Source organism: Zeugodacus cucurbitae, chromosome 4 (genome assembly GCF_028554725.1).
Source record: "Zeugodacus cucurbitae isolate PBARC_wt_2022May chromosome 4, idZeuCucr1.2, whole genome shotgun sequence".
Classification (NCBI taxonomy): domain Eukaryota; kingdom Metazoa; phylum Arthropoda; class Insecta; order Diptera; family Tephritidae; genus Zeugodacus; species Zeugodacus cucurbitae.
In genome coordinates, this window is record NC_071669.1 from 9,888,980 (window position 1) to 9,916,787 (window position 27,808).

General features: G+C 29.2%; 2 protein-coding genes across 14 annotated transcripts in view; one reads left to right on the forward strand and one right to left on the reverse strand.

Moving 5' to 3' along the window:
• LOC105209123 (poly(rC)-binding protein 3) overlaps positions 1–27,808 on the forward strand; it is a 211,830-nt gene that overhangs the window by 161,794 nt on the left and 22,228 nt on the right. For 6 of the 13 annotated variants that reach the window (XM_011179333.3, XM_011179344.3, XM_011179371.3 and 3 more), the window contains 6 exons: positions 15,225–15,281; positions 15,362–15,478; positions 17,690–17,783; positions 17,934–18,097; positions 18,399–18,518; positions 27,229–27,369. In XM_011179333.3, coding sequence (XP_011177635.1) covers positions 15,225–15,281; positions 15,362–15,478; positions 17,690–17,783; positions 17,934–18,097; positions 18,399–18,518; positions 27,229–27,369 — 693 coding nt within the window. The remainder of the gene's footprint in view (positions 1–15,224; positions 15,282–15,361; positions 15,479–17,689; positions 17,784–17,933; positions 18,098–18,398; positions 18,519–27,228; positions 27,370–27,808) is intronic. The other 7 variants (XM_011179406.3, XM_011179414.3, XM_011179450.3 and 4 more) reach the window with 3 other exon arrangements.
• Positions 15,362–27,808, reverse strand: part of LOC128921324 (DNA polymerase eta-like) — a 110,986-nt gene continuing 98,539 nt past the window's right edge. Inside the window, exon 4 of the transcript XR_008470778.1 lies at positions 15,362–15,501. The gene's annotated coding sequence lies outside the window, so the exon portion shown is untranslated. The remainder of the gene's footprint in view (positions 15,502–27,808) is intronic.

Below are 27,808 nucleotides of genomic sequence, written 5' to 3' on the forward strand. Positions count from 1 at the left end.
TTAAGTCTCTGTATGCATTTTTCCAACAGCAAATATGCTGTTTCTCTACGTAAATACTGTTGTTATACGCCTTCGACATGGCGTCACATATTGTCGTTTATTACAACATGTGTTGGCCAATTGTTCCGCACCAATGTCACTGGCGTCACAGTTTCTCAACAGCGGCAGACATTAATTATACCACTGCAGTGTTTATTATTATTTTTCTGTAGTACGTCTTTTCTGCTTCATTATGTTTCTCACATAAAATTTTCACATGCATTTGGCTTGCAAAAATGCTAAGTATTTTGAACTTACATGCATGCATGTAATTTATTTTTATTTTAAGGTATTCCGATTTGTCAATCTGCAGATTTTGTCTTGTTGAGAAAATGTTTTCTTATATTTCGTGCTTACATCTGTTTATTGCGTGTTAAGCTGTGAGTAATTAGTTATTTCAACACATAAAGACCTTACGATCTGAAAGAAATGTTATAGTCTATAATGAAGACGTATTACAGTGCTGTACGATAGTCTATAATTGGCTTTGACTAAGAGTTAATTAAAGTATTTTGTTTTAGTAAGAAACTTCATTGGCATTTTCAGAGCTAGACCTCATTACAAAATTTCAAAATTGAAACCAAAACATATTCCGAAAAGCACTGTCTATCGTTTCATATATTATGTTGCTTCTGCCGTTTTCCAATAGATGTCTCTAGGGTCAAGCACTGGTCGATAAAATCGATTATTTTTTATATCGATCTTGGACATTTGTGTCAACATTAACCCAGAGATTGTAGAGATTTGTTTGCTTCCCAATCTTATTCTCAACTGAAAATGTCAAATGAAACTGTCTATCGTTTCATATATTATGTTGCTTCTGCCGTTTTCCAATAGATGTCTCTAGGGTCAAGCACTGGTCGATAAAATCGATTCTTTTTTATATCGATCTTGGACATTTGTGTCAACATTAACCCAGAGATTGTAGAGATTTGTTTGCTTCCCAAACTTATTCTCAACTGAAAATGTCACTTTGTGAGCCGAATTCTCGGCATTTGCGGAAAATTTTGCATTTCTTTTTTAATTCCAAGAAAAGTGCTGCTTAGGCTCATCGACATTTGTAACCGTTTTTATACACAAAAAAAACTTAAATTTACAAAAAACGGTGGAAGCAAAGTTGTAGACCTAATATAAAGATTTTCAAATAAAAAATAATCTCAAGTCACGTTTAGCATACTTTTAGGCGAACAACTCTAATATTTATTTATATCGCAGTTAAAATCTTGCTCAAATTTTATTTTCAAATCACATTTAGCATACTTTTAGGCGTAAAGCACTGATCTGCTTAAACTTAAATTTCTCTCGAAAAATTCTATGTTGTCTGTTGGAAATTTCTTCTCTCAAATTATGAAAATACACATTCTGACGTTGGCGCAATATTTTCTTACTTTTTCATACAAACTGACCATGTTCTTAGCTCTTCAAAACGCATTCACGTCAATTATGGCCGCGTGTATGCATTTGTCATTGCTTAATATTGTTTCTTTATTTATTTACTTATTAACTTAGAGCACAGTTTAATGTCTATTTACAGCGTTCATTACAGTTGTGTGTAAATTTCTTATAAATATTATTTGCCTTTATGAAATATTTAGACTGCACTGCGTGAACTTTATGCGTCACTTTCACGAGAAAAATACAAATTTGGAACCAAATTTATTTTTGAGGTTGTCTAGTAGCTTATATTTTCGAACACAAATTGGTTTCACAAATAGGTTATTGATACTTGGTTTTTGTATAATGCTAAACCTAGAGACTAGTCAGAGAATAGTTTATAAATATTATTATTATATTTGTATCAAAATTCAGGCAATATTATTACAATACATGACCGTACTAATGACAATTGTTATTGCGACAGCATTCCTGCGTAGTACGAGAGGAACCGCAGGTACGGACCAATAGTACAATATTGGTTCGAGCGAAGAGTGGTATGATGCTACGTCCGTTCGATTGTGCCTGAATGCCTCTAAGGTCGTATCTGTGCTGGACTGCAATGATAAATAAGGGGCAACTGTATTGTATGGCTTCTCTAATCCCAGAAATCTTCAGTAACTAATCCTGAACTAGTCCAAAATTGACAGTTTTAGGTATATTCAAAATAAAATTACAATTATTATAATTTCCTTTTGATAAAATTGTTACTATTGACACTGTAATATCCGATGAAATAATGCAGCTTAAGAGCTATATAGATATATGCTTCTTCTTTTGTAACCAATGTAACCATTTTGGACTAGTTGACATTTGGGCATAACTTTAATTCTAATTAAAGTAAAGTAGAGACACAGTAGACTAAAATTTGGCTTAGGCTTAATTTATACCCACTTAAGTTTAAAATGTGGTATATTGTTAACTGTAAAAATGTATTCAGCCGATTGTAACTAGTTTGGGACTAGTCCAATATAATTTTTTTTTATAATAATATAAATGAGGGAATACATGTGTGTGTATTGTGTTTGAGATTGTATGAGAATTATATAAGTTGCACTATAAAAGGTCATAGGACCTGTTGGAACTAGTTAGGGACTAGTCAGAAAATAATTTCCAATAACCGAAAATGAAGTTTACCGGATAAAAAACTTTCAATAACTATATTGGGACCATTTTAAAACTATTTAAAAAAAATTTATATACATCCAATTGTAACTACTTTGGGACTAGTCTAATGCTATTTCTTTTATTTTTAATGTAAATGTGAGGATGTGAGGATACATGAGTTTATCTAAAAATCAGATAATTTGCTAAATAAAAGTAACCCGAAATGAACTAGTCTAGGCCCAGTTCGCATTAAGTATTGTATTTCGGCATTTTGAACTGATTTCTGCAACAATTTCACTAAAATTTTATACGTAAGTAACCAGTTGGCCAACCTAAAATTCAATGCATGCACATATCTATAACTACATTTAGTTGTATCTCGCACAACCCAAAAATACATACATACATATATACGCACACACACAATCAACAGTTACCCTGTTTTCATGGCTTCTCAATGGCATTTTGCCAATTATATTGTGTAAAAACTGTAATTAGCTTGTTGTAGCTGTACTTTTGTTACAACAACAACAACAACAGCCACGAAACCAAGCATGCAACGCACAAGCAGTCAATATTATATATGTATATAAATAAGCGCCTTCGCCTTTGTTGTTGTAGTTGTATGCAACTAAACGATTTGCTTAGATTTCTCCTTACAAGTAGCGCATAGAAATTTGTACAGGCATTACAGCAAATATCTAACTAGCTATGTATAGATTTGTGTATTTACAGCTATGCGCATAAATATCGGGCTATATATACATATAAGTACATGTAATTGCCAGCTCTTTGCGTTCCAAAGCACAGCTAAAGCTTAAAAATAAATTCTTTGGCGATTTTCATCCTTCCCTTTTATTGGCAATTTTCTTCTTGTAAATTATTTAAATTTATTATTTATTTATACACACAAAAGCATACGGTGCTCACTGCGCTGCGCTACGTTATACAACTACCCATTTGTGTACGTAATTCGTATGTGCTTACACTTTGGTACTTGCCAAAGCAAATACAACATTTATCACTGCATACTTAGGGAAAATTGGTTTGTGCAGCTCGCTTTGTAATTTATGTGCACTTACAGTTTAAATATACATACTTATTGCTAAATTTATTGTTTTTGCTTCTTTTCTGATTTTTTTTCTTTTTTTTTTTTGCTTTTTTTCCTTATAATTTTGTTTCCTTTTTTCCTGCTAAATTTTATTTTTCCTTTTGTTTTGCTTTTGTTTATGTGTCTGGGGCATTTTCTTCGCATATGCAACATATAAATTCAGCAACAACGCTAATTTATCTATCAAAAGTTGTGATCTCTTGGCGCTCCGCTTGTTTTCTAAACAATTTTAAATGCTATAAAAGCGCGCAATAAACATTTTATATTGCACTTGTAAGTGTTGCGCATAAATCAAAAATTCGAAATTATTTCGAAATCACAAATCGTCTAGCTCGCGCTGCCAATTTAATTGTCTAAATTAAAGAGAAAGGTTTAAATAGTTCGAGCAGACATATAGAGATTTTGAAGCAATTAAACCTTTAACTCATTTTTGATTTAATATTACGGAATTAATATTATTTATTGTGTTGATTTTAATATTGTTGGCACTTTATACCCGTTACCCGTTAGATGTCCACTTTAAATTTGCTATATATTCTTTTCCACTGGCGAGACATTTATAATGTTCTTTTCTCTTCATTGGTGGCTTCACTTCTCGATTTAAAATGTTGAAGATTTTCAATGGACTGGTAAATGAACATAAATAAAAAAAATTATCAAAATGGCGGTCCTGTCAACATTTTTTTTGATAATCGTCTTTTTTCAGCCACAAATCAAGTTGAAAAGTAAAGAAGATCTTCACGGATTTGATTTATCCTAGTCCATACCATAGCGTATTAAAATTTGGAACCGATTGGATTATTAGGTTTTGAGTAACCTCGTGCGCTAGTCGTAAAAGCACTGTTTCGAGAAAAACGCGTTTAAAGTTTTGAGAAGCTCTCGCCGTCGCCTGTCGCTTCCACCATAAATCGGCTATATCTTCAAGAGTTTTTCAAATTTTCACTTGAAATTTTTAAAGAATAGTTCTAGATTCGAATTAAATAAAAATAATAATTGATTTTTTTAATCCGAGAATGGGGGGGGGGGGGTCTCCTTAAGGCTTGAACTAACCAAATTTAAAAAAGACTGAGAATATTGTATTATAAGCGGCTGTATGTTTTATATAAATTTAAATATTTACATAGTTAAAAAACTATTTTGAAATTCCCCTTCACAGAACACTTTGTTTTTCATTTATTCACCAATTAGGTTTTATACACACGAGTGTTGAATTTTTCAATTAATGTACGGATATTTTTTTATTCATTGTGACATCTAAAGTTCCCCAAACGGATTAGTCATATTTTTCAGTGACTTCTCTGAAGAGTTCGTAACTTTTTGAGGATTGGATGAAAAAATACCTTTCAACCATGATCTAGTCTGTCTAATAATTCTTAGTTTTGGATTCGATGATCACTTCACATTTCGGCAGTCTAGGTAGAAGCTACGTCCAGTCGAAAAACATTTCTTATTTCTTTTATTTTTAATATTTTCAATGGCTTTACATATTGTTCGATTATCGAACGAAGTGAGAGAATCTGCCTTATTGATGTGTGCAGATTTCTGAAAATAATTTCTGAAGCTTTTCAAAGCTGATTTGATATTTTTGGCAACTTCTTTGGTATTGCATTAAAGCAAAATTATATTCGGGGTTAGGATTTATAATGAAATAAAATAGCCAGCTCCCATCCTTATCTGTCAGATTAGCTTTTAAATATACATATCAAGAATCACCGCATAATATTTATTAATTATTTCTCGGATGTTTGTATACTTGGTTCATGGGACTTATTTTGTGGTGGTAGAAATATTTCCAATATTGCAGGTAGACATAGTAAAGTATGTAGGAAGTTACATAGATTTAAGGGTAGTGAAAACGTAGTCTATTAAAAAAAACCTTATCATAACATCAAATCTATCCAAAACTACTCAAATTCATGAAAATACCTTTAATTTCCTTTATTTCTATTACTCGATGATTAGGTATCACTTGAGATATTGAAAACCATATATGGTTTGTCACTCCTCAATTATATAATAGCGAGTTAGCAATCAGATAAAGCAGAGACTCTTGAGTTTCTCTTATATATTGACTTAAGGGGGTCATCATCATATGATGGGCTCAAACAAAAATATTTTTGATTTTCAGAAATTCGAAGTCGTTTTAAAGATACAGCAGTTGGAAGACGGAGCTTCCCGAAGCGCTCAGTAGGCAGCTGGAAACTTTGAGTGCGTTTTTCTCAAAACCGACCGAATGACTTGAAATTTGGGTATATTAAGCACATGTTAAAGTATGGAACGCTCTGTTATTATTTAAAAATTCCAAAAACTACGATTTTTTTATAGCAAAAAAAAACAAAAATTCGAAATTATTTCCAAAAGTAAAATTTTTGGTATATTCACTTGATCGTAGTGCGTTCCATGCATTTAAGCTTATAGCTTATTAAAAGCTAACATTTTTCGTCAATAAACATATGGTTCTATCTATTTTCCGGTCGTATAAAAAAATTCTAAAAAAATCACTAAAAAAACAGGCCGCCAATATCGAGGTATAAGGTTTGCTATTGATGCTTCAAATCTTGTCATGGTTGCATAAAAAATAATTTTTTCTTAAATAAAATCATTTATGGGGTTAGGGGTAGTCAGAGACACGAAAAAATGAGAATTTTCAGTATTTTTTTTTTGCTATTAAATCATGTTATTTTACAAAAGTAATAATATGGCATTGTTACACTTCTGTTTTGCCTTGAAGTCACGAAAATTTGAAAAAAAAAATATAATTTCCAAAGTTATAGCTGTCTGTGTTGACACAGTTTCAAAAAAAATTTCCTTGCGGTGACAATCATAAGTCCTTGGAGATTCATCTAAAATCAATCGGATAAAAAAATAGTTTTATAAATTGATAATCCCGAGCCTGAACCAAACTTGTTGTTTTTCAAAAATTAACAAAATGGCGGCCACAGGAATTTTTTTTTCTAGATTTTCGGGAAAAAATCAACAGAGTTAATTGGTCTTAAAAATCGAAATTTAAAAAAAAAAAGCTTTGATTCAGGCCTGAGTTTATTATGCATTCTAAAAGCTGTAAAATTCCATAAAAATCTACCGAGCGATTTTCGAGTTACAATTGTCACCAGTTCAAAAAACATAGTTTTATGAAAAAACGCATTTAAAGTTTCACACGAGCGTTTTGGAGCGCCCGAGCGTTCTTTGTTATTTGTCGAATAACTCGAAAAGTAGTTATCGGATAAACTTCAAATTTTCAGAGTTTATTTTTAAGATAATACACTTAACGAAAATGAAAAGAAAATTTCTTTTTTTTTTTTGAAAATCCTGACTACCCCTAACCCCTTAAAAAATTCGAAAAGTGCTGAAAAATTCAAATTCAAACCATCGCACCAGGCGCTTTTTTCGTCAGATTTAACTAACTGTTTTTTTCGATTTTGAACTGAAACTGAAACTGATATATACAGCAATTTATTTTATTGCCTTTCAAGTGAGTGATATTTAAGTGAAATAGGATATCCATGATAATTTAACAAAAACAAATATTCTGTATATTAATTTATTGCGTATCTCATCACTTAAAAACCAAAAATATATCGCACTCATTTATTATATTCGTCATTGACATTTACAAAAAGGTTTTCAGCTACTGAATTACCAAATGAAACCATTTTCGTATGAAAATTACGCGCTAATAAAACGTTAAAAGTTATTAAATACGTTAAATCATTAAAAATTCATACACACACACACGATTGTAGGCAATCAACTCTTTGACTGATGGTCTTTAATCACCTTAAAACAAAGCAATTAAGTGAATTAATGACTGCATTCGATTTTTTTTTTTTCATTTTTCATTTACCTTTTGTTTTATGTTTTTGTTGTTTTTTGCACTCCAAATTGAGTGTAACAATAAAATAACACTTTACAACAATAATAATGATTTTTTTTTGTTTTTTTTTTATTTTTTTGTTTTTTTTTTCCTCAAACAATTCACATTTAATTAGCGGCATTTCAACGCCCCAACAATAAAACGACAAAAATATTTGAAATTATTCATTGCAAGTGTAATCGATACAACACTTTGATTGAGCGTTTTGAGCGATAGCAATATGAGAATTAACTGTTTACTTATGTACGTATATGCATCTAATGAATACTTATGAGGGAGAGAGTGAAAAAAAATAAAAAAAAATAAATATTTTAGCGAAGTTAAGTGTTTGCAATTGATTGTATGAGTGTTGCGGTGGAGTAGAGGTGGGTGTGTGAGTGATATATGTGAAACGTGTAGCAGGAATATTTTGAAAAAAAAAACTGTAATCTTTCATCAGATTTAAATAATTTTGCAGGTTTTAGATGCGTATCAAATATTTGATTGCCTTTTTGTTTAGAAAGTAATTGAAGAAGAATGTAAAATAATATGTATAATATAATATATATACATATATATATATATATATAAATTTTAAATATGATTCATTCACTCGTATTTCAGGCAATATAAAAGCAATAAATTTCGTTAAACAATATGGCAAATGAGATATTTGAATTTCGAGAATTTATTTTTGTTTTCTTTTTTAATTCTTTAATAATATTTTATTTATTTTTTTTAATAATTTTTATGTTTTTTTGTAATTTTTTTATATTTTTATAACTTTTTAATACTTTTTCATTTTATTTTTTTAATAATTTTCTATTTATATTTTTAATAATTTTTTATGTTTTTTTATAATATTTTAATTATTTTCTTTTTATATTTTTTAATAAATTTTTAACACTTTTATTTAATTTTTTTTTAATAATTTTTTATTTTTTTTTTTTAATAATTTTTCATGTTTTTTTATAATATTTTAATAATTTTCTTTATATATTTTTCTAATACATTTTTAACACTTTTTATTTTTTTTTTAATAATTTTTTTTTTTTAATAATTTTTTATGTTTTTTATAATTTTTTTTTTCTATTTTTTTATACGATTATATTTTATTTATTTAATAAGTTTTTAAGTTTTTAATACATTTTTATTTTATTTTTTAATAATTTTTTTATAATTGTATTTATTTATTTTTTAATCATTTTTTATTTATTTTTTTTTAATAATTTTTTATGTTTTTTTATAATATTTTAATTATTTTCTTTTTATATTTTTTTTTATAAATTTTTAACACTTTTTTTTATTTCTTTTAATAATTTTTTATTTATTTTTTTTAATAATTTTTTATTTATTTTTTTTAATAATTTTTTATTTATTTTTTTAATAATTTTTTATGTTTTTTATAATTTTTTTATTTCTTTCTACTTTTTTAATACTTTTTTATTTTATTTATTTAATAACTTTTTAAGTTTTTTAATACTTTTTTATAATAATTTTTTAATATTTTTTTATAATTGTTTTTATTTATTTTTTAATAATTTTTTATTTATTTTTTTATAATTGTTTATGTTTTTTTTATAATTTTTTTTTATTTTTTTATAATTTTTTTTTATATTTTTATAATTTTTTTTTATATTTTTTTAATACTATTTTATTTTATTTTTTTTTTAATTTTTTAATACTTTTTTATTTTAATATATTTTTTATATAGTTTTTTTATAATTATTTTTATTTTTTTTTAATAATTTTTTATTTATTTTTTTAAATGATTTTATATAAAGCTAATCAAAATTCACTTTCACTTAAAAAAACGTCCTTAAAAAATGCTCCTAAGTCTCTCTGTTTCATAAAAATCTACTTTCTCTATAAATCTCTCAAACACTTTTCTAAGCAGAAAGAAGAAAAAGCAAAAATTCCACTCCACTTACACCCATTAAAGCCTCAACAATCACTTTGCACACTTTGCAATCCTAAAATCGCCCAGAAATCCTTTGTCATAATTGCCAATCTTTCTGTTTTCAATATAAATTTCTACCATTTCAAGAGTCACTTTATTGTTTGCCTTGCCGTCTGCTTTAAGAACTGCTGAGTGCGTGTGGCTTTCAAATTTATTCCTTTTCCAACCTTTCTTATGCAAACACAAGAAGAATTCGCTGTTTCTGCTGCACTAAGCTAGTTTTCCTCACTCTGTGGAAGAAATATGCATAAACAAACAGCATAATAGCTGAGGCAAGAAAAGGTCTGAAATAGAAAGCAATTAAAAGTACTAAAGAGCAGCAGCAAAATCCTTACAAAGCAAACTTGAATATATACGGATATTATTTGGGAACTAAAAGAGTGCCTGTTGGAAATGTAAGGGGTTGAAATAAAATGACTAAGAAAGAAAGACGGTAGAAAATTTTTGAATATTTTCTCACTCCCACAGCTAAAGCCAGTTTGTTGTCAGCGACCCAGAAGTTAATGCTTTCGGGCTCTGCAAACACTCGAAAAGTCTGCCATAACGGCATTGACAGCATAACGATTTTGGTCAGCTGTTGTTTATATAGGCTGAACGCACACACACACACATATATAAATATTTTCAAATATACATACATTCAAAGGCATTGCCAAGCTGGTTTCACATAAAATCTCCACAATATTTCCACAACAAATTGACTTTTGTGTGGATGTGCGCGTGTGTGTGTGTGAGTTAAATGAAAATTAGTGAATTAATTACGTTTTTGGTTGAATTAAGTGTGTTCAAAAGTAGTTGGCTTCGGTGGGTGGTTGGTGTAAACAAATATCGACTGTTGTTGTGGATTTCAATTCAATTGAGAATTTTAATCCAACTCTAACCATAGCACAGCATAATTTAATTGGTTCACTTAAGCGCATAGATTTCCGTCGAATTTTAATTTAATTACAAATTTTTCCTGATATTGAGGTTAAATCCGGTGTGGATTATTGCAATTAATTAGAAGAAATGCGTAAGGATTTCGATGTATGTATGTGGTTGTGTGTGCTTGAAAAGTAATTTGTTTGCAAAGTGAGTTTAGTTAATGCAAACCAAAATTTGGAAGCAGTTGCTAATATTGAATTACAGTGCAAAGGCAGTAAATATTATTGGAATTGTGGGAGATTAATAAACATATAATTAATGAGGAAAAATTACGACATTTGTTTAATGTGACTACTACTATTTTGGAAACCACCACTCGGGCAATTTTTGTTTTTGAAATTTCAAGGACTCAAATGGACCGACATAAGTTGACTACAAGTTTGTTCCACAAACAATTTAGCAATAAAATAGTAAATAATTTTAACTTCAGAATCAAGGATTTCGAATTTCGAAAATTTTCGAAGAGTCAAATTGACCTTGACCGTCATAAGTGGAATACAAAGGTTTATATGTTTTACTAAAAGTTTAGCCATATAATACTTAAGCCTTTTAAAGTCAAAATCAATGATATCGAATTTCAAAAATTCTCGAATAGTCAAATTGACCGTGATGAGGGGAATATAAGGGTTAATATGTTTCACAAAAAGAATAGCCGTAAAATACTACAGTTTTTTTAAAGTCAGAATAAAGGTTTTCGAATTTCGAAAATTTTCGAAGAGTCAAATTGCACGAGATGAGTGGAATATAAGGGTTAATATGTTGCAAACAAATGTTAGCCATAAAATACTAAAGTTTTTTAAAATCAGAATCAAGGTTTTCGAATTTCGAAAATTTTAGAAGAGTCAAATTGACAGTCATAAGTGGAATAAAAGGGTTAATATGTTTTACAAAAATTTTAGCCATTCAATACTAAAGCCTTTTAAAGTCAGTATCAAGGATTTCGAAATTCGAAAATTTTCGAAGAGTCAATTTCACTGAGGCGAATGAAATACAAGGGTTTGTATGTTCCACAAAAAATTTTGCCATAAAATACTTAAGCTTTTTAAAGTCAGAATCAAGGTTTTCGAATTTTCAAAAATTTCGAAGAGTCCAATTGACTGTCATAAGTGGAGTAAAAGGGTTAATATGTTTCACAAATAGTTTTGCCATAAAATACTAAAGCATTTTAAAGTCAAAATCACGGTTTGCGAATTTCGAAACATTTCGAAGTATCAAATTGTCCGACATTATTAAAATGCACAGGTTTATATGTTCCACAAAAAGTTTAGCCATAAAATACTAAAGCCTTTTAAAGTCAGAATAAAGGTTTTCGAATTTCGAAAATTTTCGAAGAGTTAATTTGACTGAGATAAGTGAAATACAAGGGTTTGTATGTCCCACAAAAATTTTGACATAAAATACTAAAGCTTTTTAAAGTCAGAGTCAAACTTCGAAAATTTTCGAAGAGTCAAGTTGACCAACATGAGTGGAATATAAAGAGTTAATATGTTGCAAACAAATGTTAGCCATAAAATACTAAAGTTTTTTAAAATCAATCAAGGTTTTCGAATTTCGAAAATTTTCGAAGAGTCAATTTCACTGAGGCGAGTGAAATACAAGGCTTTGTATGTTCCACAAAAAATTTCGCCATAAAATACTTAAGCTTTTTAAAGTCAGAATCAAGGATATTGATTTTCGAAAAATTTCGACTCAATTTGACTGAGAGGAATCATATGTTCCACAAAAAGTTTAGACATAAAATACTAAAGTTCTTTAAAGTCAGAATCAAGGTTGCATGTTATTTCATAGAGATATATTCAAATAATTGAGACCAACTTGGTAGAATATTAAGGAAACTACAAAGTAATATATGAATTACAATATTAAGGGATTGATTTATATAGCCTATAGGGTTCTTCTTTTTGCTAATCACTATATAACATTCAAGATTTTTTGTATCACCGCACTATTATTTTGAAATATGTTACGTATACGCACCATATTCTATATTTCTTCGAAATATACACCTCTTAATCAGGTTACGTATACGCGCTGTCGTCCCAAGTTTTCTTTGCAATTCTTACTAATACGCCGGTTACGTATACGCAGTGTCATTTTAACTTGATTTAATTATCTGCCAAAGAATTTTCGCAAAGCTTTTATAACAAAGTTTTTTCCTTTAAATATACATATGCATAAACACATATTCGTAGAACTCATCATTAAAATTAATTTGCAACCACAACTTGCCAACTTTGTAAATATATGTCCAAGTGCAAACTAATGTTAGCCGACACGAAAAATGGGGAGGAAAATAAAGAAATTCACAAGTTTCACCTACAGTTTGTAATGCTATACGCTGAGTTGTAGAATTTGTGGTTATCTATCACCACACACACACACACGCACATACTCGTACATACATGAAAAAAAGTTTTGTGCTATTTGCTGGTGTAAGTTGGTGTTAGCAGCGTAACTGAGAAGCAAACCATGCAAGTTATATCCACAAACTGAATTTTTATGTCGCCTGTGTTGTATGTGAATTTTGTTTGAAAATTTTCAACAAAATTCTAGTCAAAATATTTGCACCGACAAATGCTAACCAACTGTATACAATGGAATTTGAAGTTCTGTATGTATACATACATATATGTGCAGGCGTGCACAAGTGCTGTATTATTTATACATATCTTCTATGCTTGTTAAATACGAGTACCAACCTTGTGGGAAATTATTAAATAATTTATTTAAAAAATTTGAATTTTTGAAAAAATCGGTTGTATGGCAGCTCTAGCTTATAGTCGTTCGATATTAGTAATTTTCACTGTATATTTTCTATTCATAATAAGTCAATATTTTACAAAATTTGGTGTACGTAACTGCTTAATTGAAGAAGTTATAACGAATAATGTCGTTTTTGAACAAGCGTTTGTATGGACGGTATATGTTCCACTTATTTAATTTTAATGATTTTCATTCCCCAGTTTCTGTTGTTTATTAGTGAGTATTTCACGAGATTTAGTGTTTGTAGCTATTTAATTCAAGGAGTTATAACCAAAAATGTCGTTTTTGAACAAGTGATTGTATGACAGGTATGTGTTTTATTAGTTCAGTTTAAACTATTTTTACTCTCCACTTTCTATTCATAATAAGTAAATATTTCCCAAAATTTGATGCTCTTAGCTGTTCAATTTCAGGAGTTATAACCAAATTTGTCGTTTTTGTACAAACGATTGTATGGACGCTATATGTTCCACTTGTCCAATACTGATGATATTCGCTGTCCACTTTTTATTTATCGTAAGATAATATTTTTCAAAATTTAATGGTCTTATCTTTTCAGTTCTGAAAGTTATAACGAAAAATGTCATTTTTGAACAAACGATTGTATGGGCGCTGTATGTTTCGATATCTCAATTTTAACGATTTTCGCTGTGCATTTTATATTCATAATTAGAAAATATTTCCCAAAATTTGTTGCTCTTTGCTGTTCAATTACAAGAGTTATAACGAAAAATGTCATTTTTGAACAAAAAATTGTATGGACGGTATATGTTTCGATAGCTCAATTTTAACAATTTTCGTTGTGCATTTTACATTCATGATAGATAAATGTTTCCTATAATTTGATGCCCTTTGCAGTTCAATTACATGAGTTATAACGAAAAATGTCGTTTTCGTACAAAAAATTGTATGGACGCTGTATGTTTCGATAGCTCAATTTTAGTGATTTTCGCTGTGCATTTTACATTCATCATTAGAAAATATTTCCCAAAATTTTATGCTCTTAGCTCTTCAATTACAAGAGTTATAACAAAAAATGTCGTTTTTGAACAAAAAATTGTATGGACGCTGTATGTTTCGATAGCTCAATTTTAACAATTTTCGTTGTGCATTTTACATTCATGATAGATAAATGTTTCCTATAATTTGATGCCCTTTGCAGTTCAATTACAAGAGTTATAACAAAAAATGTCGTTTTTGAACAAAAAATTGTATGGACGCTGTATGTTTCGATAGCTTAATTTTAACAATTTTCGTTGTGCATTTTACATTCATGATAGATAAATGTTTCCTATAATTTGATGCCCTTTGCAGTTCAATTACATGAGTTATAACACAAAATATCGTTTTTGAACATACAATTGTATGCATAATATATGTTATAGTAACCCAATCTTGACGAATTTTACTGACCACATTCTATTTATGTTAAGTAGGGAATATGTAAAATTTGGTGCTCATTTTCCGAAAGGGCATTTTCGTACATATTCCGTGAATGGTCAGTGATTTTGTATTGTTGCACGCAAAACTTTCACAAACTAAACTTTCAAAGTGCATTCCGTTGCATTTTCACGCAAATACTTGCACAGGCCGAAATAATCTATTTATACGTTATATAAATAAATATAAATATATTTACCAAAGTCTAGCTAAACTAGTTGTCACAGTGTTTTATAAGCTTAAAATTGAGCCTTTATCTGTTATGGCGTATCGAACAGTATGCAAAATTGTTGTAATTTGTTGATTTTGTTTTGACGACAGCTCAAAATATATATAGCTAACAAAAACAAAGTCTACACTGCCAGTGTATATGTCTAAACCGAAACCACAAAATTCGAATTCCATAATAACCGCTCAGTTATTTGTCAGCATTAATTGCTTATGTAAAATTGGTATTATTTATGCCATTTTCTCTTGAACTACAATATTTGCAGATATATTTGTAATTGATTTACCATGTCTATTTTGTGTGATTTTCAAACAAATTTCGTTGCTTTACGATTATTGATGTTTTATTTTTCTTTTATTTGCAGGAAGTCGGCAGCATTATTGGCAAAAAGGGCGAGATTGTGAACAGATTTCGTGAGGAGGTATTTTTTTTTTTTAATATTTTTGTATTTCTTATTTAAATTCATTAATTTATATTTATTTTATATTTACATTCGTGTAGTCTGGCGCAAAGATCAACATCTCGGACGGTTCATGCCCGGAACGCATTGTCACTGTGTCTGGCACGACCAGTGCGATCTTCTCGGCATTCACGCTCATCACAAAGAAGTTTGAAGAGGTAATGTAAATAGATTTTAATGCCTGAAAGAAAGAGTGGTTGTGGGGAAAAGTAAATAATTTTTATAATTTTTTAAAATTAATTTTCTAAAATTTCAGTGAATTTTCTTTAATATTTAAAATATAAATTAAATAATATATTAAGGGGCTATACCAGTGTAACCCATGAAAAATTAAGCGATTTTCGTGAATTTTTTTTAAAGAAACTACTCTATCTATTGTTTCGAAGTTTTTTGCACATAATAAGTTATATTTTCAGCTATATTTAAAATTTTTTCTTTATAAAAATATTGAAAAATAACTGAGTTATATGCTGTCTTAGGAGGTGCAAAAAAAAATTGCCTAAATGCTGAGATGATTCCGGCCGATTGAGTAGCTGAAACTAAGAAATTCAAAAATGGTATTAAAGTTAAAGGTATTTCTTATACAATGACCTATGATTTTTGAAAAATATCAAAAATTGACAAAATGGCGTAGTTCTGGAAAAAATTGCTTTTCTAACGCCAAATTCACAAATTTTAACCAATCAAAAAGGTCATTGCATAGTAAATATTTTCAAGAATACTCTGTTTAAATTTGAAGTCGATCGGTCAATTTAACGTTGAGTTATGATGTCAGCAATTTTGAGAAATTTCGTTTCGAGAAAAACGCGTTTCAAGTTTCGACTACAGAGGTTTATACCTGCGAGCGGCCGCACTTTAGAACGCTGTCATTCAAAAGTTATTCAAGATACCGATACTTACCACTTTACAGGATATTTTTGAAAGCACAAACTATGGAATATGCAAAAACTATAATAAAAAATATCGATTTTTTGAAAATGTCACACTGGTATAGCCCTTAAAATATCAACATAACAAGTTTTATGTAATTATTATTTTAAAGTTTTGAGCTTTAATTAGCTTTTTAAATGAAAATTTCCACTAAAAAACATTTTTTGAATTTTTTTGATTATATTTATATTTTTAGATACAAAAATATATTTCAAATTAAAAAAAAAATTTAGTATTTAAAATAACGGAGGTATTGCGTTTTAGTTGGATTTGCAGTTCTGAAAAAATATAAAAATCGATTAAATTAATTTTATAAAAATTTCTTCAGTGAAGTGTTCTAGTAAAATATTAGTAATATATTTATTAATAAATTCTGAAAATATATATTTAAACATAGAAAAAATATAAAAAATTGATTAAAAAATTTTATAAAAAATTTATTCAGTGATTTCTATTAAAATATTTGAAATATATTTATTAATATATGCTGAAAATATACAAAAAATCAAGCAGATATTAATTTGGTTTGAAAAATTTCTTCAAAAAGGATTTTCAATTAAAAATTAAAAAAAAAAAATATTTTTTTGAGGTACAAAAAATATTTAAAATTAAAAAAAAAAGTTCTTTTAGAAGTTAAAACAATCCAGGTATTGCTTCTTAGTTAGATTTGCAGTTCTGAAAAAAAAACATTAAAAATCGATTAAATTAATTTTATTAAAATTTTCAGTGATCTATCAGTGATTTCCATTAAAATATTTGAAATATATTTATTAATAAATGCCGAAAATAATCAAAAACTGAAATGAAAATAAAAAAAAAAAATATTTTTTTGAGGTACAACAATATATTTAAAATTTCGTAAAAATATCGCGATATTTTTTTAGTTGGATTCGCAGTTCTGAAAATAATAAAAAATACATTAAATAAAAAATCGATTTAATTAATTTTATAACAATTTTCTTCACTGATGTTTTCTACGAAAATATTTGAAATATGTTTATTAATATATTCTGAAAATATACTAAAATTAAATTAAATAATAATTTTATAAAATTTTTTTTTCAAAAAATTGTCAATTAAAATATTTTAATTTTTTTATTTTACTCTTTTGCTGGTTAGCATTCTTTTAACCTCCATAAAACACTTTCGTTTAAATTTAAATTGATTATAACATCGTTTTTTATTAAAAATTCTAAATATTCGTTAATTCAATTTTACGAAAAATATTACCTCGAAAGCTTTTTAAACTTTCAACTTCAATAAAAGTGATTTTAATTGCGTTTACATCAAACAACACACATTTTATAATATACATATACACACATACACCTTTATATTATTAACTGCATAGTCCCAACCCAAACAACCAACCACCCACCACTCTTTTCGTACTTAAGCTAAAGCTTGTTTGCATATTTAATACATACAATTCTTTTTAGTGGTGCTCACAGTTCAGTGATGTTGGCAAGGTTGGCAAAACTCAAATACCAATACGTTTAATTGTGCCCGCCAGTCAATGTGGATCGTTAATTGGTAAAAAATACTCTTACATACATATATACAAACTTGCATTTCTCTGCAGGCTTTTTAGCACAATTTACACTAATGTAATTGAAATATCTCTCTTCTACACTCTTTTTTCACCTGTACTATTGCTCGCCTGTCTTCGCCTTGTTGGTGCAGGCAAAAGTGGCTCAAAAATCAAGGAGATACGTCAATCCACTGGCTGTTCGATTCAGGTTGCCAGCGAAATGTTGCCAAATTCAACAGAGCGTGCCGTTACTTTGAGCGGCACTGCCGAGCAAATAACCCAATGTATCTATCAGATTTGTCTCGTTATGCTGGAGGTGAGTATTGAATTAAATTGCTTGCTGGCTAGCTAGCTACCTAGCATAGTTGCAAAGCGCAAACACACAGGCATGCAATGCAACTGTTTGAAATACACACACATTCTAACTCGGCATCTTTTTGCTTTTGAGTCTATGTGTATGTATGTGTGTGTGCTGGTGTGTTTGCGCAAACTGCACTTTTGCCCAGCTCTTAATTAAATTTTCTACAAATTTTCTAAACACACACACACACACATTTATGCAATTCAACCCATTATGGTAACAACAACTACGAAAACTATAACAACAACGAAAACAGTCACCACCAAGGGGCGCCACCATACCGTATCGACCAAAACCGCAAGTATCTGGACCAGTCATTTTGGCAAACGGACAAGCCTATACCATACAAGGCAACTATGCTGTACCCGCACAAGAGGTAAACTAACCGCACAACTATGCATGCTTTAATTTATACATCCATATATACATACTTGTATATATATATATATATATATTTATGCATATATACATACATTTATACATACTTATGTTAAAGCAAATCTTCAAATAACACCTACATATACTTAGATACATTATATACATATATACCTGTGCCGAGCATTATGCGCCTGCTACATATGGTCGACACACACACACTGCATCCAACGGCTGCTCCACACCATTCATGATCTGCCACCCAATTAGTGGGTGATTTTTACTGCAGCCTGTGTGGTGTGGCGCTAAGCATTTGGTGTGTGTGTGTGCGCCGTGTTTGGGTGTATGTGTGCTTGGCATTGGCGCAAGTTGTGCTTGTGTTGTAGTCTCAGACAGCCATACATCCATAAGCGCATACTATTTACAATTATCCTTTCTTCTTATATACACTTAATACCATACTTATTTCAATGTCTTTAAATTTATGGCATACTCTCCACGCCACGCAAATGCATATTTATGTACATGCAGACATACATACATAAATACATAACTATTTATGTATGTGTGCCTGTATGTGCACTGGTGTATGTCATACAAAATTTTTATTTATTAATTTTTTTTTTGTATTTATTATTTTTGAATTTTTTGTTGTAATTTTTAAAATTTATTTTTACAAATTTTTACCTGGCCTCTAATAGGTTTCCTTTCTCGTATACATATTTTAATTTTAATATTCCATATTATTATTTTTTTTACCTTTTTGTTTATTTTTATTTATTATTTCTGAATTTTTGGTTTGTGGAATTTTTTTGTAGTGAAATTTTTTTGTGAAATTATTTTTTTTTATTTTTTTTTTGTGAAATTATTTTTTTTTATTTTTTTTTGTGAAATTTTTTATTATTTTTTGGGATTTTTTTTTATTTTTTTTTGAAATTTTTTTATTTTTTTTTGTGAAATTATTTTATTTTTTTTGTGAAATTATTTTATTTTATTTTTTTATGAAATTTTTTTTGTGAAATTTTTTATTATTTTTTGTGAAATTTTTTATTATTTTTTGGGTCATTTTTTTATTTTTTTATGAAATTTTTTATTATTTTTTGTGAAATTATTTTATTTTATTTTTTTATGAAATTTTTTATTATTTTTTGTGAAATTATTTTATTTTATTTTTTTATGAAATTTTTTTTATTATTTTTTGTGAATTTTTTTATTATTTTGTGGGAAATTGTTTTACTCTTTTTGTGAAATTTTTTTATTTTTTTTTGCGAATTTTTTTTTTTTATTTTTTACTTATTTTTACCTCACCTTTTACTGGTTTTCATTTCACATATTTTTTTTTTAATTTTTTATTTTCGATATATATTTTTGTTTTCACCTTTTATGACCGCTTCTACTCTCTAATCTTTTTTATTTTACTATTTCACTATCTTGAGTGCTAGCACAACAGCCTCGCCTATCGTTAGCGCCAAGCATATAAAATAAAATTCTTCGTCATCTCTATATTTTCTTAGCAAACAAGTGCCTACCCACTTTTTAAGTATATCTTTCTTCTTCCATCACTTTTTTTATATATTTTTTACTGTTTACTACGCTCCACAACTTACTCTTATTACATTTTTGTACGCTTTATTTGTCCATTATACATTTACTTTGTCAACTGAATTTTTGCGCTGCATTCTCTTATTTATATACATATACATACTTTCTTATACATATAAATATTTTTTTAAACATATAAATACCTCTTTATATACATACATATATTTTCTACATACATACATCAACATTTTTTATATAATACAGCTATGATATACTATATAAATTTATTTATTTTCTAAATATTCACAAATTCTCCACAACTTTTGCTCTACCATACATTTATTCAAATCGTATAATAATGTTATTATTACTACGCTTCGCTCCGAATTGCTATTCCACTCCACTCTTATTACTTTCTACTCTACTGTACACCCACTTTACTTAGCTTCGTTCTCTCTACGTCCCTTCTTCTTTCTCTATTGCCTTATGTTCACTTACCATGTGCAAATTCTGTGCGCTTGTTCTCTTTTTGTTATTTTTGATTTCTTTTATATCTTCGAAATTTATTTTTTATGTATTTTTGCTCCACTGTTTTGCCCTCAAACCACACAAAAATTAACTTACTTTTAGTTAATGTATATAATTTAATTTGTTCAACTCAAGCGTAAAGAGAAGTGTGTGAAAATTGATAATTTTTTGTGAAAAGCACTTTTCAATACTTTTTTTTATTTAAAAATTAATTTTAATCCTTGGCAATTGAAAAACGAAATTGCAAAAATAACCAATTTTGGTTTCATATTTCTCCCGAATAGATTTAATTCCCTATTAACCAAATACCAGTCTAATCGAAGGGTAATGCTGATGGTTGAGTTGACTAATAAAAAAGTGAAAACAAATATAAAAGTAATATTTGGGAATAGTAAACGGAAAATCGCCTAAAAGTAGACAATACATAAAAGTAGACAGCACAGTTTATGCTTGAACTCGAAAAGAAGAGTTGCTAAGCATATTCACCACGTTTCTTCTCGCTACAAACCAAAACTGTATACTAAGTTTCACTATGCTGCAGTTTTTTAAATTCGAGGCGTTTTATTCGACTGCTAGGATACCACTGAGATTAAGGCTATCCGCTGGAATGACAATAGTTGGTCCGCTCCCTTATGCTGTCCTAGACCTTTCAGCTCACTCAAACACTGCCTAAAACCATGGATGCTAGTGGAACACCTCTGGTCTTGGAGCACTTGTAACACGGTTAAAAAAAAAAATGTTACTTTTGAATAAGATAGAACTTAACGGTATCACAGGAGTCATGACGGGATATTTATATCCAAGAAGCCACCGCATAGTCGGCAGAATGAAGGGCATGTACGGGGGATGATGAGACGCTAGTCTTCAATCGGTTAAGAAGTGAAACTTTCTACGGCTCCAAAATCCAGATTTGTCATTTTTCGAATGGTTAATATTCCTTAACATGCAAAAATGGAACTGTGTCTCCAGTTGTCTTGCGACCTTAACCTTTCGTAGTCCCAACTTTTATCTCTCGTCTTGTGAGTACTGCGGCGGCCTGCTGACCAAACCTTTCGATTTTAAAGAGTGTCCCTTCAATCATATATAGTCTCCCGAAAATACTGCATTTATTCTCAGTATTTGGATATATGGGGCATTCTCTGGAAAAAAAGCCACTTGAAAAAAAAGTTCTTTATTTTCTTTGGCAATTATATATCTTATAGTACATGTAAAACCTAAAATAAAACATATGGTTTTAGGTCTGTGTAACGCGGGGTTGCCATATTATAAGGGGCCAAAGTTTTTTGTAAAAAAATTTTCGAACCGCCATAACTTTAAAACTAATGAACAGATTTTAAAACACCATGTGACTTTTTTGTACAGAATTTCTCAAACTTTGAAACTGTATATCGTAAAAATTTTTAAAATTAATATTTCATAGCAAAAAATTAAAAATATTTTTTTTTTTTGAATTTTTAACAACTTATGCCCCCTTCGATTTTTTTCGAAAATATCTTAAAATGTTCCTTATTTCATCACCTTTTTACCCCCCAAAGGGAATTTTGGGACAACAATATTTGTATGAGCTACAAATAAAAAACCAACTATTATTATCAGAATTTAGCGTAACCCAGGATTAACGACGTGGACGTAGCAGACATTTAATCCCTTTTTGTTTTCTTTTTTATTTTTTAATATTTTTTTTTAATTTTTTTTTCAAATTTTTAATTTTTTTTGTTTTTTATTTAAAATTATCACGTACTTGAATCTAATCTACGTAATAATTAAAAAAAAAAGCAAAAACCAAAAAAACAAGCAAAAAAAAATGAAAAATTTGAAAAATACAAAGTTGTTAAAAATTCCAAAAAAAAATTTTTTTTAATTTTTTGCTATGAAATATTAATTTTAAAAATTTTTACGATATACAGTTTCAAAGTTTGAGAAATTCTGTACAAAAAAGTCACATGGTGTTTTAAAATCTGTTCATTAGTTTTAAAGTTATGGCGATTCGAACATTTTTTTACAAAAAACTTTGGCCCCTTATAATATGGCAACCCCGCGTTACACAGACCTAAAACCATATGTTTTATTTTAGGTTTTACATGTACTATAAGATATATAATTGCCAAAGAAAATAAAGAACTTTTTTTTCAAGTGGCTTTTTTTCCAGAGAATGCCCCATATTTGAGGTTAGAGAGATCTTTCTTTGCCAAAGATCCATTGCGAAGCCCATTCTGTACACTATAATCTTATAAACAGCTGTTTCAAACTATCAACTATACTCAACGATTGTCCGCATTACTTTGAGATCGAAATCTACAGCCTCGTCTCTACTACTTCGTATCCCTACTGTTATCATTAACTCTACTATACCTTAATGTATTTGAAACCCTCCACTTTTACCCACAAATGTATAGGTTATTTGCTATGTATTCACTACAACAAAAATGCATTTATATACATATTATATATAACTGTAAGCATATTTTTGATTACTTATACTTTTTTTCTTTTTTGTATTTTGTTTAATATTTTCTGCACTTTCTCTTAGGATAAGTTCAAACGTCGTTACACTTTGTCGCTTGTTCGTTCGTTCGCTCGCTCGCTAGTGTAAGAACAAAAAGCCTGTCTCACCACTATTAAAAAAAAAATATGAAACAGTATAAAAAGACTTGAGAGGCTTTATATTGAAATCAAAACTACACAATCAGTACAGAAAGTAATTTTCAAATTGAAAATTATCGTATATACCACCGCAGAATGTGTGTAACAAAAGGATTGGTTGAGAGAGAGAGAGAAAAAGATATATACTATATATAAATATAAAGAGAGCGATCGTCGCGTCTGTGCTTGATTCACGCTCAAGGTTCACTAGAAACATTTCGTAAAACGGATATACAGCTCGTCCCTATTTACTCTGCTTTCGTGCGTCTACTCTTATTTGTGGGGCCCACAGGGAAAGTTTGAGTACTGTTAAATAGTTCTAACTCAAAAATGCAGAACTGCTGCTGCTACTGTTTAGCACGAGGGCTCGTGTGCAGTGTGTTGGAAAGTATGTGTATACTCTTGTTTACTACTACTACTACAACCCAAAATCACTACTTGTTTATATTTTGTTTTTGTGCCACTATAATAAACCCTTTAAAGAAATACTTAAAATTATTTATTTTAAATGAATTTTTCCACAAAAGTTACTAGTAAAAAATGCCATTAAACCACGTACCTTTCAAAAATTCTATTTTCCACAACAAATTTTAAATAATAATTCATACATACCACCATATCGAAAATAAGCCTAAAATCCGCCTACAACAGGTGTGTGTCGCCTATAATTTTGTTAGTAAAAATTGCTCATTTTACGCCACCAAAACGCAATGCGTACATCCGTACTCCAAGCAAATGTAAACCTTAAATTTTTTCTCTTAAACGGTGCTCCCACGTTCTCCATACGTTTATTTCGTTCAATGTATAACTCTACTTAGTACAACCTCCAGTTCAACAATCAACCAAATATATAATTACAATAAATAAATATTTAACATTTTTAGCTACATCTTACTTTATATCACCCAAAAACAAAAATAAAAAAAAAATCTTGCATTCTTAACTTAAATATGCATTGAAGCATAAAGCAATGAATAAATAAATTCTTATACATTATTTACCTGCCCGAGCCCTCACTCGCAATTCAAACTCAAATATTATGAATTAACCATTATTTTCTTTCCGAACCAACTGTAGTCATATAAATTCTTAAAAAAAATAAATTAAAAATATTAAAAAACGCCTTTAATGTATTAAAACATAAATAGCAGAAATCCAACACCGTTACTCTTTTTCACACCGACCTTACCACATACTGCAACACATACCATATAGAACTACACAAGTCTACCTTTAGACAATTGACAAAAAAAAAGCACAAAAAATACACTCCTTACAGCATTTTACACCATGACTTAACCACTACTGACAAGTTCCTCTGTTTTTTTTTTTAGCAGTCTCACACATGAAATCCGTTAGTCTACCATGTTCTCTTCTCTTAGCCATGACTTTCCTTTCTGGTTCGCTTCTCTCCAAAAGATCCTCCGTTAGTTTCGTATTACGCTTGCGAGCGCGCCAGTCGCCCCAACTCTTTGCCACTCGTTCTCTTGTACAACATTGTCCCCTCTCTCCTCCATATTTGATTCGCTAAATAGTCTGTGTATTAGCTCTTATGTCCATAGTAAAATTCTCCTCAGCCTCAGGTGATTGGTGTCCTCTTAGCCTTTCATTTTAACAGTACAACCGAATTAGCGCTTTTTAAAATTCTCTAACGAAGTTTAGAAACCTGAAATATCGTGTTTCCTACAAAAATATCGTAAAAAATCGTTACATTTGAAAATTCTCACTATTTTTACCAAAATTACCCGTAATGCAGTGTTGAATTTCGAAAATTTGTTTTCAAAAAACTTTTTTTCAATCAAAATTCAATACAAAATTTTTAATCAAAATATAAATAATTAAAATAAAATTTCCCCTTATTTAATCGTTTAATGATAATAATAACCCCTATAAACTCGAAAGTATAATTCAATGACATTAAGTCTGTATAAAAATTATTTTTCAACTGTACTTCGAAAATTGGTTTTCTAATAACTTTTTTTGAAATAAAATTTAATACAAATTTTTTAATCAAAATATAAATAATTAAAATACAATTTCCCCTTATTTAATCGTCTAATGATAATAATAATCCCCATAAACTCGAAAAAATACTATTTCATTGGCATCAAAGTATCTATTTTTCAACGTTAAAGTAAATTTTATCAACAACTATCCAAATAACACATTTCCACAAATTATTTTTAGATTACACAACTTCCCAGTATTTGTTGATATAAACTTGGTATTTAACTATATTTGTCTTCTTTTTTTCGTTATTTTTTTAGATCTCAAATATAACATAATCATTACAAATTTATAAAATTCTATCCTCTAAGATTTTTGTAATGTCTGAGAATATTTCCCAGTATTTAGCTGGAAACACATGTGTCTGAAATAAAAAAATATTTCTTTTTATAACATTCAAATTTTCAAGCTGATTTCTTTGAAAAAGAAAGCTTCTGAATTTCAAAATGTTTTAAGAAATATCCCAGTTTTTTTTTTTTTGAAAGTTATCTAACCAACTTTATTTTTCGTTCTTACATTTGCTATTGTACCTTTTAAAATATTTTGTATAATTCATAATTTCCCATTATTTATTAAAAAGACATTTGAAAAGAGTTTTCATTATTTTTTAGAACTCAAATATAACAAAATTATCACAAATTTATAAAATTATATTCACCAAAATTTTTGTAATGTCTGCGAATATTTCCCAGTATTTAGCTGGAAACAGATTTTTCCGAAATAAAAAAATATTTATTTTTGTAGCATTCAAATTTACAAGCTATTTTTTTTAAAAAGAAAGCTTCCGAATTTCTAATTTTTTAAGAAATATCCCAGTATTTTTGAGTCTTTATTGTGTCTAAAAATTTAAGAAACTAAAAATTATTCTCTACCTTTATTTTTTGGCTCTTTCCTCTAACTATTTTTTTCACCACACCATAGCTTTACAACGAGTCTCGAAACTCTGCCACAATTTCGACAAAAGTTTCCACAATATTTACCACTATTTCTAATATAACAATAAAACTGCGTCGCCAAACTCTTGTATTCGTTCGCATACTTTCACTTTGCAAAAAACAAAAAAAAAAACAACCAAATGGCCATCAACTCCCTCACCAATCCTGAGTATCACATTCTCTCTGTGGTGGCATATTTACCCATTAGTAGCCTACTAAAGAGTTGCAGTGACAAATCATGCACTATCTTCTAGGAATATCGTTACCAAAATACCACTCTGTGTTGCATTGAAAAACATTCATGATAGCTTGCAGCAACCCGTACCACCGTAACTTACAACTCGTTCGCCTTTCTCTACATACATATGTAACTACTACGTTCTGATTTTATACAATTAAACATGAATTTGCGTATCATTTCCCACTTAGTTGTTTTATAGCATATTATTTGATTTTATTTTCAACCGATTTGTACATATACATATATAATATCTATATATATAATTTTTTTTTTACTTTATTACGTCTCATTGTGTTGAGCCGTCGTCCTACGCTCTCTCTCTCTCTCTCACTCTAATACTACTTTTCTACCTTGTTGAATTTATTTACCCCCCATTCTTACAATTGTTAACCCCGCCGTCCCCACCGCTTAGATAGTAAAGAAATAAATTGTTTTTTATAAAAAATTATATGTCTTTATGATGCTGGCTTAGAGCGAACTCTTCTAATTACAACACATATTTTCTTTATATTCTTTTCTTATTGTTGTTCATATCGTCAAAAAAATCGAAAACAAAAAAAATCGAAAAAATTCGAAAAATCGTTTAACTCACCAAAAACAACAACAACAACAAATGTAATTACTACTGCTACTACTATGTACTACCACCACTACTATTCGTTACCACCACTCACCAAAACACCAACCAACTTCTGCTACTACTACCACTACTACTGCAACGGCAAACGTCCGAAATGCGCTCGCTCGTCTAACTGAAATTTGCGAATTGGCAACGAAAACCAAAATTATTCAAATTATTGACAACAACAAAATAGACATGTCCAGTATTTCCGTTGGCCTTGGCCACCGGTGGCCTACACGCTGGCATCTCAGGTTTGACAGATCCTCTCTTGAAGGGGGCACATTTGCAAGGAGCGGTGCCGGCTGCCCATCATCATCTACAGCATATACCCGATGTGAGTTGCATTTGTTAAATACAACAACAAACCAAAAAAAAACAAGTCAACCCAGAAAAAAACAAAAAACCAAGCTTGCGTTAAACCGTATTTTCCGTAAAGAAAAATATTTGAAAAGTAGTAAATTGTTTATTACACAAAATCAAAAAAAAAATATAAATAAAATCCCTAACGCCGTAAAACAGGTATTTTATGCGCACCCCTATTTTTCCTACCCCCACCACCTTACACTGAAACCAACTCTATTTAGCTTGTTTGTGGTCCACACACGCGAACACAATGAAGGATTTGTGTATCCACCACAATTCAACCCCCTCAAAACCCTTTCCGCTTTAGTTAGTTGTTTTTCCGTAGTTGCCCTAGAAAGCCCACGGTTTCAGTAGCAGTCTTTGCCAAAACTGTATAACTTTCGATATCGCTTTATACTTCCACCCTGTAT